The sequence below is a fragment of the Spea bombifrons genome, chromosome 9 (genome assembly GCF_027358695.1).
Source record: "Spea bombifrons isolate aSpeBom1 chromosome 9, aSpeBom1.2.pri, whole genome shotgun sequence".
Classification (NCBI taxonomy): domain Eukaryota; kingdom Metazoa; phylum Chordata; class Amphibia; order Anura; family Pelobatidae; genus Spea; species Spea bombifrons.
The window spans coordinates 29,030,954-29,045,306 of record NC_071095.1 but is presented as its reverse complement, the minus strand read 5'-3'; the positions used below and the strand labels follow the sequence as shown (position 1 = coordinate 29,045,306).

The window sequence follows — 14,353 nt, the reverse complement described above, 5'->3', positions numbered from 1 at the left end:
GAATCTTGTTATTTAATATTATCTCTCCGATGTTTATCTTCACCTGTCATTCTCTCCCCCTGCGTTACTTTACGTTGCACATGCTGTTATTCTTGTTAATCTTCTTTGCATCTATCCCAGATGATTCAGATTTAGATGTTTCCACCATCTGTCTGTCTTTGCTTTTAAACACTTCTACTCGATACTCCGAATGCGCTCTCCCACCTCTACCTACATTTAACCCTTTAACTGCCCTCCCATCTCCCTGACCTACGTCACATTTTATCCGTTGCCCGGTACTCACCGGCCTGCTTCTCCCGGATAGAGGCCGCCATGTTTCTCGTACAGTCTCCACCTCTCGCCGTGACGCCGACAGCGGTGACGTGGCAACCGCTAGAAAACCAGCTGACAGATCTCAGTGCGATCAGCTGACTTAGGTTGTTAAGAGGCGTGTCTTGGGGAGAACCCCTCCTCCAGCATAGAAGTACCAAACCTCGGGATGAAGAAGGAAGTGCGTGCGTTCCAAGGATCACTTCCGCATTCATAACAATGAATAATCCTAGTCTCTGTCCCTCCCTCTCGCCTCTTTACTAGGAGTTTAGAAGTCATAAAAGTAACAAGAATGATGTTTATTATATATACCGAAGGCCACTTTTGCTACCGAAGGTCGTATTTACATGTAAAACGTGAGCACTGCAGACTCTACTGACTTTATAATTATAAGAACAGTAAATTATATATATAATGCTTTAGGACTAAAGTTCAGACGCGTTTGGCTGAACCCATCTTCTGCTTGCCAAAATAGACTCACGCCGTAAACCAGTAGTGTGAAAACGAGCCCATGGAGGGGGGAGCTAAATATTACACACTAAAGTCCTTACAAAGTATTGATGTGCATTGTTCTGGGGGGGGGGGCTCCATGACAAACTGGAGTGTCCCTTTAAGTAGAAAACTAGCAACAGCCCATTAATACAGCAGACCAAATCATGCACTACATAACTGTCTTTTCACGGCCAACATACACAGCAATGAAGCATACAGAGGATCCAGTAATGTTATAAAGTGTTGGATCTGGCAGAGATCTCCTGCCAGGGGCTAATGCATATTGGAGGGTGCTGCAGACCCCCCCCCCCAATTAATTTACAAGGGAGACACTACAAAAAGGGATGGCTCAGGTATTGTATGAGGGCCATAGAGTCCCTTTAAATAACATGCGTCAAAGACATGCCTATGCTGTCCCCGTCAGAGCCTGATGAAATAAGAGTTCGTCGCTTATATTATAGTCCTTTATGATGCTCCAAATTACAGATTAAAGGATATTCACATAAACCTAATAATATTCCTTGAGCTGCCAAATGTGATTTATGTATTCCCTGTTCTAAAGCCAGCTACAAGATAAGTTATCAACTTTGTCTTTATTATTAAAATTATAATTAGCTTTTTATCGCAGGCCTGTAAATGTTTAATGTCCCATATCTATAAACTAACACATGGAATGATGTCTACGAATAAGATTTTAAAAAACCTTAAACCCTTCAAGCTCCTCCGTCTCCCTCCCTCGTAAATAAACCCCAAGTATCAAAGGTTTCAGGAAATAGTTATTAGATATTTTTCCTTTTTTTTTTTAATATAGTTAGGAAATGAGCATTCACAATAATGTGACTCAGAAAGAAATGCAAAAAAGCATTTGAAAGCAAGAGTGACTTTAAAAAAAACAAAAACAAAAAACCAAACATTTACAAAACAATACAAATTACAATATGACACAATCAAGTACTGCTTTTCATTTCAAAGTGACTATGCCCCCCACTGAATAAAGTGCCAGAGCACAGAAATGACACAATAAACGATACAGTAACATTAATACTGTATTTTTACACAAACCAAAATAAACATAGAAATATATTACAAAGCCCATCTGTTAGATGGGCATCTTCAACCTACAGCACCCGTCTCCAGTAATTAATGTGGAAAAGCAGGAGTCGGAGTGTAAATTATTTAAATGGTACGTTTTTTAACCTCTAATATTACAATGTAAGCTTATGATGCAGCGGAAAAAAAAAAAAATTAAGAAGTTTGAGAAAGGCTTGAATTAAAAACTAAGACAATAAATTTTTTTTTGTTATGTGTCCACATAACTGTACATAATAACCGGTGGATCTGCCCATCAAATGATTATTTAAGTTCCAAACACTGTCTGATACTAATGTTACTCGGTATACAATACTGCATCCTGTGAGAGGTTAAGGTACTCATTTACCTATACATTGCACACACACTTCTAGTGCTACGAGTTTATAGACCTGCTCTAAGCACTGTATGCAATTCATTTTTAAATGCACATGTAAATCAAACTTACGATTATCTCCCCCCCCACATAATTAATTGTTAATTACAATAATTCTACCCCATAAGCAATAGATGACAAAAAGGTCACTTTCGAGCAGCGGGAGGTATGACTCAAGATAGAATCTACTTTCTGAAATTAGCTGCCGGCTGATTTAGAAGCACAGTACTGTTCTCCTATGTGTGGCTAATATACAATATACACACCTGTATTGCTTGTGAAAGCCTCATAACATTTCATCTGTTAGTAAAAACACATATATTTTTTAAAAAAGCGATTTCCAGTCAGTCACAAAACTATGAATTTATATTAATCCCGCTTTGAGTCAATCACAAGGGTTTCCAGGAAAACTACACTGCAGCCCTTGTCTTTGGCGTTGCCAAACGAATCAAATATGCATGATTAGGAAGGAAAAATAAATGTAAGGATTTGCCAATTTGTGTTAATTAATCATAACTCGAAGAACACATGTAGCATAATGATATCTATTATTTATCTGCATAATACAGTTAAAAAAATGGATTTTTCTTTTGCGGGGTGCGGGGACAGCTAAAAATACTGTGTTAAATCCATATCCTATTAATCAGAACAAGGTCAGTTACAGCGGGATCTCTTTGCAATTATTCATACGTTTTTATATTTCCGGCTCCAGAATAAAACCTATTATATAAATAATTGTGAATCGTGTTAATGAAACTGCTTGTCTGTTTTATATATATACACACACACAAACCAGGCCTTCCACGTGGTCAACATGACTAGGAGGTGGCATTTCATTATTAAGCCATGGCGCTCTTTTTTTTTTTTTCTTGTACATGAGAAAGATAAAAAAAATCTGGAGATTTGTAGATTTTCTGTTTTAAATTGATTTTTGTAACGGGAGTTGATTTGGTTGCGTTGATCTCAATCAAAACCCACCCCGCTCCATGAATGAATTAAAAAAATATCTAAAATACATTATTCTTTTTTTAAAAAAATGAAATACATAAATGGCAATACTAATTACCATTTACAAAAGTCAAAAACATGTCATATTCCTACTAAACATGACTGAAGGCCATAATATATTGCAGGAAGAACCCCAATTAGTTATCTGGTTAATAAATGCTTGTAGACGGACAACCAGAATGAAGTAGTGACATGACAGACTGAGTCTCCTTTACAAGTGCTTGCACCAGCCGCCTTTCTACAGTGAGAGGATACAACTGCAAACAAATTGCACATTTCATGACATAGCAATTGGGCTTTTTTTTTTTTTTTAGTAGTCCTCCATTAACCTCCAATGGTCTGGCAGAAGCTGGAAAGCAAAACAGCAGCATTTGTGGGGTTTTTTTTGTAACGTTGCCTATGAGTTTGAGAAACCCAATAAGAATCGCAGAGAAGGCGGTCAAGCTACGTGCTTTTCGAGGAGTCGTATATCGTCGTGTCCAACAATTGTCTAAATTCCCTGTAGCTGGAAGTCATCGGAAGCTTCAAACTATTACGGTTTCTGTTTGCCATGGGAATAACATTGTGATGGAACTGAATAGAAGGCGGAGGATCGAAACCAGCTGGTGGGATGGAGTCTACACCGGTTGCAAATCGAAGAATGTTCTCCAGGGAAACGGCAGTCGATCCTTCTACAAGCAAAACATAAAACAGCATCATTGTAGAGGCTATAGTGTAGGACCATCTGACCCATGTACGTTGGCTGCTACACAATGCATGTCAAAATACACTTCGCACGGGACAAATAAGATCGCGAGGCTTTTCTATAAATGTCATAAAGGAAGAAAGCAGGAAAATAGAGATAAACAATGCAGAAAGGGAGTCTTACTGACCTTCCGTGTCTTCCAGGTATTCAGCCCAGAAGCTAGCTGCGTCACATTGCTGACCGGCCTGGGAGTTTGCACGATACGTAACCGTGAATAGTTCAGCCATCGCTTTGGCCGTCAGCTTCTCTGGCTTTAAACACAGAATGCTCCAAAATGTGGTAGGATGGGCCTGTATTTTCTCCAGAACCCCTAGAGTCTTTAGGCCTTCTTTGAAGCTACATAAAGAGAATGTTATAAACAGTTTGTCAGATAGCAGGAACATCGTGGTAGGAACACCGTGTTCTCCTACTCCATATTTCTTAAGTGTATGCAACACCATCACCTAACATTCAAGCAGAGCTGATGTTCGGAGGTTGTGTTGTATGAAATAACTTTGCATACAGGAGGATATTTTATTCATGTCATGCAATAACATTCATTTCAAAACATCAATTTCACCGATACAAAGCCCCATGGTGGAGATCACGGGCAATAGGAATTAAGAATACAGCCAAGAACGTCAGCCACTCACCTTTGCAGGGGTTTCAGCACTCTACGTATTACATGATAAGACAACATGTCCTTGACCAGCAAGAGCTTGTCGCTCAGAGTCTGCACAAGGCACAGGCTTCCGGTATTTTGAAGGTAATCTAAGTAATGGTTGACTGTAGACTTCAGCGTTTGGATCTTATGACAAGACTGGATCTGTAAGGGAGAACGGATTTCATTATTCAAAGAGGATCACATCAGTTCTCCACAGAAGTGGGTCTATTACCCCTCCTAATAGAGTTTAAGTGTTATAATCGCAAACATCGGCAGTAGACTGGGTCACAGTGAAGAGCTCGGTGACCGTCATAGGATGCCACCTTTGTCATAAGTCAGTTTGAGACATTTCTCAGTGCTACTATTGTGACGTGGAAGCATCTCGGGGTACCACATCCTGCTTAGCCCTGAAGCGGTAGACCATGTACCCTCACAGAGCAGGCCCCCCAAAAGCTGCTCCCCACAAAGTCACTTAGTTTGAAATGACAGGCGGATTTTAAACGTCACACACACTGCCGTAGTAGGAAGTTTAAGCGTGCTATAGGACAGGTACAACAAACGCAGATGTTCTTTCAGAAAGCCTCTGTATAATTAACAAGTGAACAAGTTTACATTTAGCACACTCATTAGAGCTGCTGGTGTAAAGAACTGATCCATTAACTGGTCTCATTTAAAACAGATAAGGCTTGTAAGATGTTATCCTGGATTCCCTTTACATACCATTCGTATTGCCTGCAACACATTGGAGTCTGCCACGTCGTCTAACACCGGCTGCACGTGCAGAGGATCATAAACGAGGCAGTAGAAGAGTGTCGGGGAGAAAAACCCAGGGGCTGGTCCACCGTGAACCAGCGCAACCGCCACCATTCGACCAGCCTCGTAGTAGAAGTTTTCATTTAGGGCTGTTAAGGAAAGAGATCCGCCAGGGGGATAGAATACAACATTACTCCATGGCACAAGTGTGTGTGCTCTGTAACAATTAGTGCCTCTATCTATAAATTGGCTAGTACAATGTATTGATCATAACAGTTAAGTGGCAAACGGACATCTTTACTCTGATCTTGTATAAAACATCTTTTAAGGTTGTAAAGGACAGTGTTTCTAAATAGAACTCAAGTCTGAACTGTAACCAAACTACTAAATGACTTTAATGGGGATAATGTAAAGCGGTTGCAGTTAGTAATCGGAGATGTGTGCGTGACTAACCATCCAGATCCATGGAAATGGTTTTTCGGTCAGATCCCTCAAAGAGCGTAGAGTTCTGCATTGCATCAAGTAAGAGCCCGAAATACTCCGATAGGGAGATGTTGGCCTGGTTGCTCGCTTTTCTCAGGCTGTACTCTGTGAATTTTACACGCAGGGTACTGGAAGGGGAGAAGTTGTTCTTGACAAAGCACTTGAGAGAACTGTTCCACAGGGACTTCCTTTGCACGAGCAGCGAACAGACAGAATTCTTGTTAACCTGGAGTCTTAACTCCTGCAGGATGTCAGAGATGGGTCTGTCCCGCTGAAGGATTTGTCTGGGACATGAGAAAAAAAATATCAAATTAGACGGCTCCTTTGGGTACTCCATTGACACCCGACACCACTTTGTGAAGTGCTTAACAGACTAAGTAGTAACTCATCGTGATCACACATTATTTGTAGTATAGCAGCTACTATACACTTTACAATCCATGTGTTTCGGTACATACTTTGGTATGCGTTTGCTCCTGGGGGTCGTGGACAGCCTGGGGCATTTTGGAGACTGTTCCATTGCAATACCAAGACAGTCTGAAGCGGTCAGAGACGGACGTGATCGCTTCCCTGTTTGTTAAAAAAAAAAAAAAAAAGTTCATTCATTTGGGTTACAGAAATGTCTCATCCATTACCCACCAATCTTTTGGAAGTGGATTCTCGTTGTCTTACACACCAGTGTCCGTGGGTTTAATGGAAGTACAGACACATTGGGGCAGGGCCGTGAATGCTTACCAGGAGTGCAGACGATGTTCTGACATTCGGAACATTCCCAGGTCTGGTTGAGCTGCTGCAGAGAGGAGCAGGCCTTGTGCGTGCCACTGGACCCACACGACTGGCACCGCACAATTTCCCACTTGCTGCAGGGAGACAAATTCAGCTGAGACGAGAAATTGCAATTGTACAGCTAATGGTCACGAAAACAGGCAGAAGACCCACCAGAATGCATCACTTCACCACCGCCGTTCTTACCACTAGATACCGTATAGACAGGAGACAAATGGAGCTCACCTGTCTGGTTTGTTATAATCCCGTCCACTCTGACAAATACACCTTTTCACGTCACAACGCTGATATCGCTCCAGGAGCTCCTGGAACGCATTTTCCTCCAACTCCCACGATGCATCTCTGCAGAGACACAACGACTACTGATACAACAGAGCATTCACAAAGTTTCCCGAGCGGAGTTTGAGCTCTGGAAACATGGTAGCAGCTAAATGCGGATTCCAGAATTCCAAAATACCGTATAAGAAACGTTTCTGCTTAATTAGCTTCATTTTGTTCTACTATGAAGCCAATGAAGCCATCATCCAGTTTACACACACACACTATGTAATATATATATATATATATACACACACACACACACACACACACACACACACACCAACCAACTTATTTCCTAGTGAGCCATGTATTGTCACCTCACAGCCTGTCATATTGTGTTCTGGTATAAATAGGATAGGACTGTGGAAGAGAATGGACCATGACTTATTGTAATTATGTTGATTTTTAACAGTGAAAGTGATCCGTATAGGTAAAGTGATAACATTCTGTATATTGTACATTAACAGTAACGGGAATTTGAAGGCAATATATTTTAAAATACATTTTTGCACCATCCCTGTGCCAGGTAGACGGGAAACACCCAGTGCGAACAAGAAAGCCTAAAATGGTTAAACAGCGATGATGCCAATCTTGCCAAGTGCGATAAGAATACCTTTCAGGAATATGGATACCCATCCGCAGCATTTCACTCTGAAACTTCTCTCTATTGTTACACACAGTGCAGCGAAAGAAATACAATCCAGCGCTCAGCGCCTGGTACTACAGAAAGAGAAGAAGGAAGCCAGGATAAAGTTAATGTCTACAGACACATCAAAACGAGAAATATTCTTCCAATAAATATTAGGGAAACATGGGCAGAGGGAGGTATGTATAAAAGGAGCCCAAAGCAATCAAATGGAATGGCTATAGCGAAGAGACCGCTTTAAAAATCTTTGCAAGCACCGTACAGATGCGTCAACCTCCCGTCCGGAATCATACCTGCAGGCAATCTCTGTGAAACCATGAGGTTTTGCAGCATGGTCCACGCAAGACATAAAATGAAGGAACGTGGTCAACATTTTCCAGGCATATGGTGCAAGTGGAGGACCCGACCATTTTAGAAGGAAGGATTTTTTGAACAGGCCGATGGTCCCAACAGTATGACCTGTTCAGGGTAAGGACAAAAAAAAACTACATTGTCAGTATAGGTAAACAAATCAATTCAACAACCCCCCTAGCCTCTTAATGCCAACTAATAAATAGGCTAGGGTGTGGGTGAAAAGGGCATAAAAAAAAAAAAACTGTTTCTTGTTCTGCCACAGAATCCATGACGTAGATTAACCCCCTACTGTTAATGGCAATATCTCCAGAATGATAGAATTAACTGAGAATAACACCGAATACGGCTTGTGTTTAGGCTGTGTTTGCCATCCCTTATTTTAATATTATTTAATAAAACAAAAACTCTCGACACCACTCTGTTCCCTTATGAATTAGGACTTTTTACCTGAAGCTATCAGTGAACTGGAAGATGCACTCTTTCTCCATCCCGCAAGGGTAGTGATAGCTGCGTTTACATCGTGGAATCACGCAGCCAATGGAAGCTCCCCGGTACTTACATATGGCGCATCTCTAATGGGGGGGAACACATATACAACTTACTACTTTGGTGATAGTAGTATTCTTTTTTTTTTTTATTCTTTATTAGAATTTTTAAATGAAAAATTATAACACACAAATATCCATAAATTACAAGTCAATAAATAAAACAAGCTTAACATAGACAACAAACAATAATAATTTTTATTAACTGACAGATTATTAAAAATCAATAAATCGATCCTCTATGGTAACTAATCTTAATGAAATTAAACTTTGGGTCTTAACAGAAAGGAATTTGTGTCGCTGGCGGAGTAAGCTAGGGTTAAACTCAATTAAGAGACCCCAGTCGCATATATATCCCAGCTAGACCAGATTTTATTATAACAGTCTAAATTACTTCGGAAAAAGTATCTCTCTGACACTGCCTGAGTTTTAATTCGATTAAGAATTTCGTCCCAGTGGTGATAGTAGTATTCTGATGACATGTTTGCTGACGAATCATCAGACATGAATCCAAAGTTGCCGGAATGCGGCAATTTTATGTATGTATTTATGTATGTATGTATGTATGTGTATTAATAGGGAGATGATTTGTCACATCACATGTGAAAGCTTGCATTGAAGCAAGACTGGTTAAATGAAACTTATCCTGCCAAACTGTAACGTCGACTGCCTATGTTGTAAGAGAAAGCATGATTTAGCGGACTGGGGCACATTATAAGCACTCACATTTTAAAGGTGTGAGAATTCCTTAGTATAAATCTTAAAGACTGATAATCCTTACCAACTTCCTGGATCTCTGTACTTCTTTCTTAATGTCGTCGACCAGAAAGCCATTTATCCCCTCATTCTCTTCTCCTCTTTGCCATACACCACTGGATAGCAGCTGGGGAGGAAAAAAGGGTCTTGTTACAAACAAACCACTCCACTAACAGCAAAACTATATAAAACTTCATAAAAATGTAACATAACACAGTGAAAATGTGCCCTTCGTGATATGTTTTATTGTTTAAAACATCTACATAAATGAATCAGTCAAAATAGGTTGGTATTTATGCATATGCAACACTATAATGAGCATCTGTTAACGATGACACAATGGAGCTGCAGGTTAAAGGCAACCTACCAATATAGTTTTGTTTTTACTAGTATCACATTTGAAGAATGTTTTTAAAACTATTGTGCAATTTTCTTTTTTGAAATGTTCTGACTCCTTATACTGCCAGTTCTAAATATTAGAATGTCTCCGTCTTAATCGCCCAGCCAGACAATCTGACTAAAGCAGGCACGTACTTAATTAGCATTAGCATAGAGAATCAGCTCAATGTGGTGTCACCCTACATTACCGTAAACAGCCTCGGGTTTTATGCGCAAGGAGAAGAATATGATTTTGTCCCCATTAAAGTTACTTACTAGACAGTTGTAATGCAAAGTCAGGCCGTGTTCAGGGTAAGTCTTTTTGTCACCATACTTTTCGGGACAGTCATCCTTCCGGCCGCAGAGCATGCAGGCTAAGAGAAAGCATACACCACAAAGCGTGATGCAATACAAAGATTAACAACTACACGGTGTGATGACAATTATAAGCAAGGATGCAATATTTGTGGTCCAACCAAAGTTTACGGATCGTAGCCAGTTGGGTGCAGATAGGAGATTCTATTAAGTTGATGGACAACATCTCATGGAACTCCAGCTGGTGGCTAAATTTCTGGTTATTGCCCTCAAGGATTTATTTCCAGGTCACAAAAATGGTAGATAACAGAAACAGCCTCCCAGTAGAAGCCATAGAGGTTAATACAGAAAGTGAATTTAAACAAGCATGGGATGTTCATAAAGCTATTCCAAATTTAAGACAAGGCTTTACAGCAGAAAAAAAAACGGGTAGACTCTGTTGGTCGAATGGTTCTCATCTTCCATCAAATTCTCTTTCCATTTATTTTAGCTTTTTGAAAACACAGGTAGTAATATATGTACAGGAATATAAATTAACTGGAGAAGAATCTCGCCATTAAAGGGCAGCTAAGACACTCACGCAAGCTCTCAGACAACTGGCCGGTGTGATTCATTCTGAAAGCTCAAATCATGCAAACCTGAAAAAAAGTAATAAAAAAAGGGTTAAAACCTACATTATTTGAGGGGCCATCAATTAAATGCTATGCATCACAAACCAAGAGTGTGAACCCCCCCCCCTGTATTGCTTTGTTTCTGCGTAACCAATGCCTGCACAGGCATTAGGAAAGGAACAATCTTTTCTTAAGACCATGCCTTGAAACCCAGACCACCAAAACCATCACACATACTCATGGAACATACTCTGGCTAAGCATGGCAGGAATAACAACATAAATGTAACAGTCTGAGCTCATTAAAACAAATACATTCATGTAACAGCAGCATTGAAACACTTGCATGGTTTCTCTTCCATGTTGAAAAACATCAAAGGTGGCTTTCCAGGACTATAACAGCTCTATAAATAAATGGCACGTTAGAAAACTCATTTGTGGCACTCCGGAATGCCCAAAACCCTACTAGAAATAACTATTTAAACTTGAATTAGTATCTATCTATCTGAATTGTATCAGTCTGTCAGGTCTAGTTTTGAATGTATTGTAAGAAGTTCTGCATAAAATGTAGGCACCATATGAATAATAACAACAATAAAATAATAATGATAAATAGTATATTGGAGACAGGAGTAAAGCAGTTTATGACAGCAGAACCATACTGAACATATCCGGAACTGTACGTTAATAGCGTTTCTGGCCTCTGCTGTAAAGAGATTTAATTTCTATTTTAAAATTAGCAATTAAAGCGTTTTATGTAGTGTAAAGCTGTCATCTTTACAGATGTAAAAAAAAAAAATAATTTAGACCACTGGCTTTAAAGAATGACAACAATATATGTTTGTATAATTATTTAAAAATTAAAAAATAAAAAACTTTATCATTTCTGCTGCCAGTTTTGGCATCACATCCGTGCATTTGTAGCGAAGAAAAACTATTTAAATTTAATGAAACTGTTAAAAAACTTGAAATTAAAAATGTACAGTTGTCATGCAGCTTCCAGTTGCACCTTATTGACAGTTCACAGCACCCTACAAATTAAACATGAACTTGGGGTCTCTGAATGTCAGCCGTTAAAGGGTAAAGTTTTGTTAAAGCCATCAATGTCTATGGTACCATTAGCACATCTGCAGCGTAACAGCTAATATCTCATTTATACAGAATATACATTTCTCAATAGTACAGCGCTGCAGAATATGATGGCGCTATATAAAACAATAAATAATTAATAAATAATTATTAATAAGAAGCTAATATATATATATATATATATATATATATATATAAAGAGAATATGAGACTATTCTCCTTGTCATATAAAGACTATCCCCGCAGACGGACGCACCACATACACAGATGTTCCAACCAAAACATACCAAGACACAATGCACACATGCATGATCATTTAGGAGAAAATAAATAGTTATACATACATAGTTACCAGTTATATATAAATTTAGATATTCCTTGTACTAGATCAGTAATCCAGCATTTAGGGGGAATTACATATGGATGCACAGATGCCACTCAAGGAAAAGACAAGGTTTGGGTTTTTTTTTTCACCCAAAAATTGTAAATATTGTGATAAGACAGTATTTAGGGGAATCACATACAGAGCTGCAAACCAAGGTCTAAATACTCTTAAACAAAGTAAGCATAACCGACTTCCACATTGTAGCAGGACGAGGCTTGTTTTTAATGAAATAAAAAGTATTTTCTGATTTTTTTTTTTTTACGATGTACCTGACTTCCGGTTCTATAGACGGGGTAGAAATATCCCTTAAAGTTCACTGCCCACTTTTATGGATCGCTCCCGTTTCCGTACTTCCAAAGGCCCCTTTCTCCGTCGAATTCTCTATTCAAACTGACCCAAAAATTCAAACCCTAACATCCGACTCCATTCCGGAAACCGTGAAAACTAGGAGTGATGATTGGACGTGCTTCGTTACACGTCATCATTGCGATTCAAGCCTCCCTTTGGGAATTTCGTTCGTCTTTTTGTTTCTCCCTAGGATTCTAACTTCCGGCTGTTCCGTATAGTAAGTTGTTCCGTGTGGTAAAGCGGTCCGTGTAGTAAAGCGTTCCATATCCTAATGGTACGTTGTTTGAATGGTTGGTTATGCTTTTAGGGCCCAATACTGTCAGGCACTCAGAATTAGTTTTAGTTGATACGCTAAAAAATAAAAATGTGATAAAATGAATATAATAATAATAATAATAATATAATATATCGTCATGGTATCGTGACACGCTGTACAATGGACAAACAGGGCATAACTAATACTACAATCAATAATACAACAATTTGGTTTTCATAAACAAATGATGAAAGAGAGACCTAGCCTCCAAGCCTCCCTTTTTTCCTTCCCCTGATGTCTCACTTGTTAAAATGTCTACTGGGTTCCACAGTGTTATTTCAGCCCAAAAACAAATAATAATAACAACAACAACTATTGTTATTATTATTATTATTATTATATACAAACTAATACATTGTATTGTGGAGTCAACATCACTCAATCTCCGCTGAAAACTCTATATTCTCCTGGGAGATAGATAATTGCTTCCAGGAATATATGTATATGCAGAAAAAAGGAAACAATATATTCACATAGCTCAACCTGTTTATATTGAATATAGGTCCAGTACAACTAAGCACATTAAAGTGCAAATTACATCCAAATTAGAGCCTTCCAAGGCACTCAGATATCAGATCCAACACTCCTTTTTAGAGATAGATCTTATATTAATAAATATAAAAATGAGTGAGTCTGTCTACAGTCAGTAACAAATAGGGGTTCGTATATCCCGCGTCAAGATCTCACATCAGTTAAGGATTGATTAGAGTCCTAGTATGGTGAAGTTTCAAGGAATATCCAGTCTTTTTCACTTCCAAGTGGCCTTGCAGCAAACGACTACTCAGGCAAGAAAGAAAAAAAAAAACATTAATAAATAAAAAAAAAATAAAATATATATATATATATATATTGTAACAAGGTGCGGGGTGTTGTTGTGGAAGGGGTATACATTCCCCCTCGATTTTGCAGGGTTTTCTATGACATATAGGGCAGGCTGGTGCTCCACCCCGCAGTTTACATGCACCTGGACTGACCCAGGATCCAGGCCAGGAGTTTAGGCTGACTCCAATGCACTGGTCAGCTGCAGGTCATTAGCTGCACTGGCTGCAATATAACCTGACCTGTTGGACAGAAGAAGAGAGAGTTTGTTTGGAAGCAGCAGGGCTTGCTTTGCACAAGAGAGACCATCAAAAAGGTCGGTGGGATCACATTTTGTTTAGTTAATACCCTAGAGGACCGTGCTGTTTGGTACCCTGTGTGGGTGCAGGATCACAATATATATATATATATATATATATAATATAATATAAATATTACATTTACATGCAATTTAAAGCCTTTTCTGCACACCACAAATGAAGCACCGTTGTGGCAGGAGGGGCTGCTCAACCCTAAGGTTTAGTCAGAACCCCCTTGTACAGCACTATGGAATATGATGGTGCTCTATAAAACAATAAATAATAACAGTAACCTGCAAATATGCACAGCACAAAAATATACAGAAAGGGGAGCGTACAGCCTAAAAATCAGACGCATTTGGATTCCCAGGTTGCTGCTAGAATAATAATAGCCAATAAATTCAGCAAATACTATTAAAAAAAATAGGCATAAATCTAAAAAAAATATTGGAGAGTCCGTCACACTATACAGCCATTTGTTGCCAAGC

General features: G+C 39.1%; 2 protein-coding genes across 2 annotated transcripts in view; both read right to left on the bottom strand.

The window, feature by feature from the left end:
• The window catches only part of SCFD1 (sec1 family domain containing 1), a 33,977-nt gene extending 33,611 nt beyond the window's left edge, over nucleotides 1-366 (bottom strand). The window contains exon 1 of the mRNA XM_053474902.1: nucleotides 284-366. Within this exon, the coding sequence (XP_053330877.1) occupies nucleotides 284-314 (31 nt within the window). The 5' untranslated portion in view covers nucleotides 315-366. The remainder of the gene's footprint in view (nucleotides 1-283) is intronic.
• A 3,205-nt stretch (nucleotides 367-3,571) lies between these two features.
• Nucleotides 3,572-12,509, bottom strand: G2E3 (G2/M-phase specific E3 ubiquitin protein ligase). The gene is made up of 15 exons (XM_053474844.1): nucleotides 12,353-12,509; nucleotides 10,580-10,637; nucleotides 9,961-10,058; nucleotides 9,332-9,433; nucleotides 8,453-8,577; nucleotides 7,945-8,110; nucleotides 7,619-7,725; nucleotides 6,910-7,026; nucleotides 6,634-6,758; nucleotides 6,357-6,468; nucleotides 5,869-6,182; nucleotides 5,383-5,564; nucleotides 4,652-4,824; nucleotides 4,147-4,355; nucleotides 3,572-3,945 (listed from the first exon to the last, which is right to left on the bottom strand). Exons 2-15 carry the CDS (start codon nucleotides 10,611-10,613, stop codon nucleotides 3,719-3,721), a joined length of 2,091 nt encoding a protein of 696 aa, XP_053330819.1. The 5' UTR covers nucleotides 10,614-10,637; nucleotides 12,353-12,509; the 3' UTR covers nucleotides 3,572-3,718.
• Between the last annotated feature and the right edge of the window lie 1,844 nt (nucleotides 12,510-14,353).

Bases quoted from the DNA above. Each gene is read 5' to 3' on its own strand.
- G2E3 (XM_053474844.1), bottom strand. From the start codon at position 10,613: ATGAATCACACCGGCCAGTTGTCTGAGAGCTTGC. The intron at 8,111-8,452 runs GTAAAAAGTCCT...TACCCTGAACAG, and splicing joins CAGTTCACTGATAGCTTCAG to GTCATACTGTTGGGACCATC. The intron at 6,759-6,909 runs GTGAGCTCCATT...GTCTCCCTGCAG, and splicing joins GATTATAACAAACCAGACAG to CAAGTGGGAAATTGTGCGGT.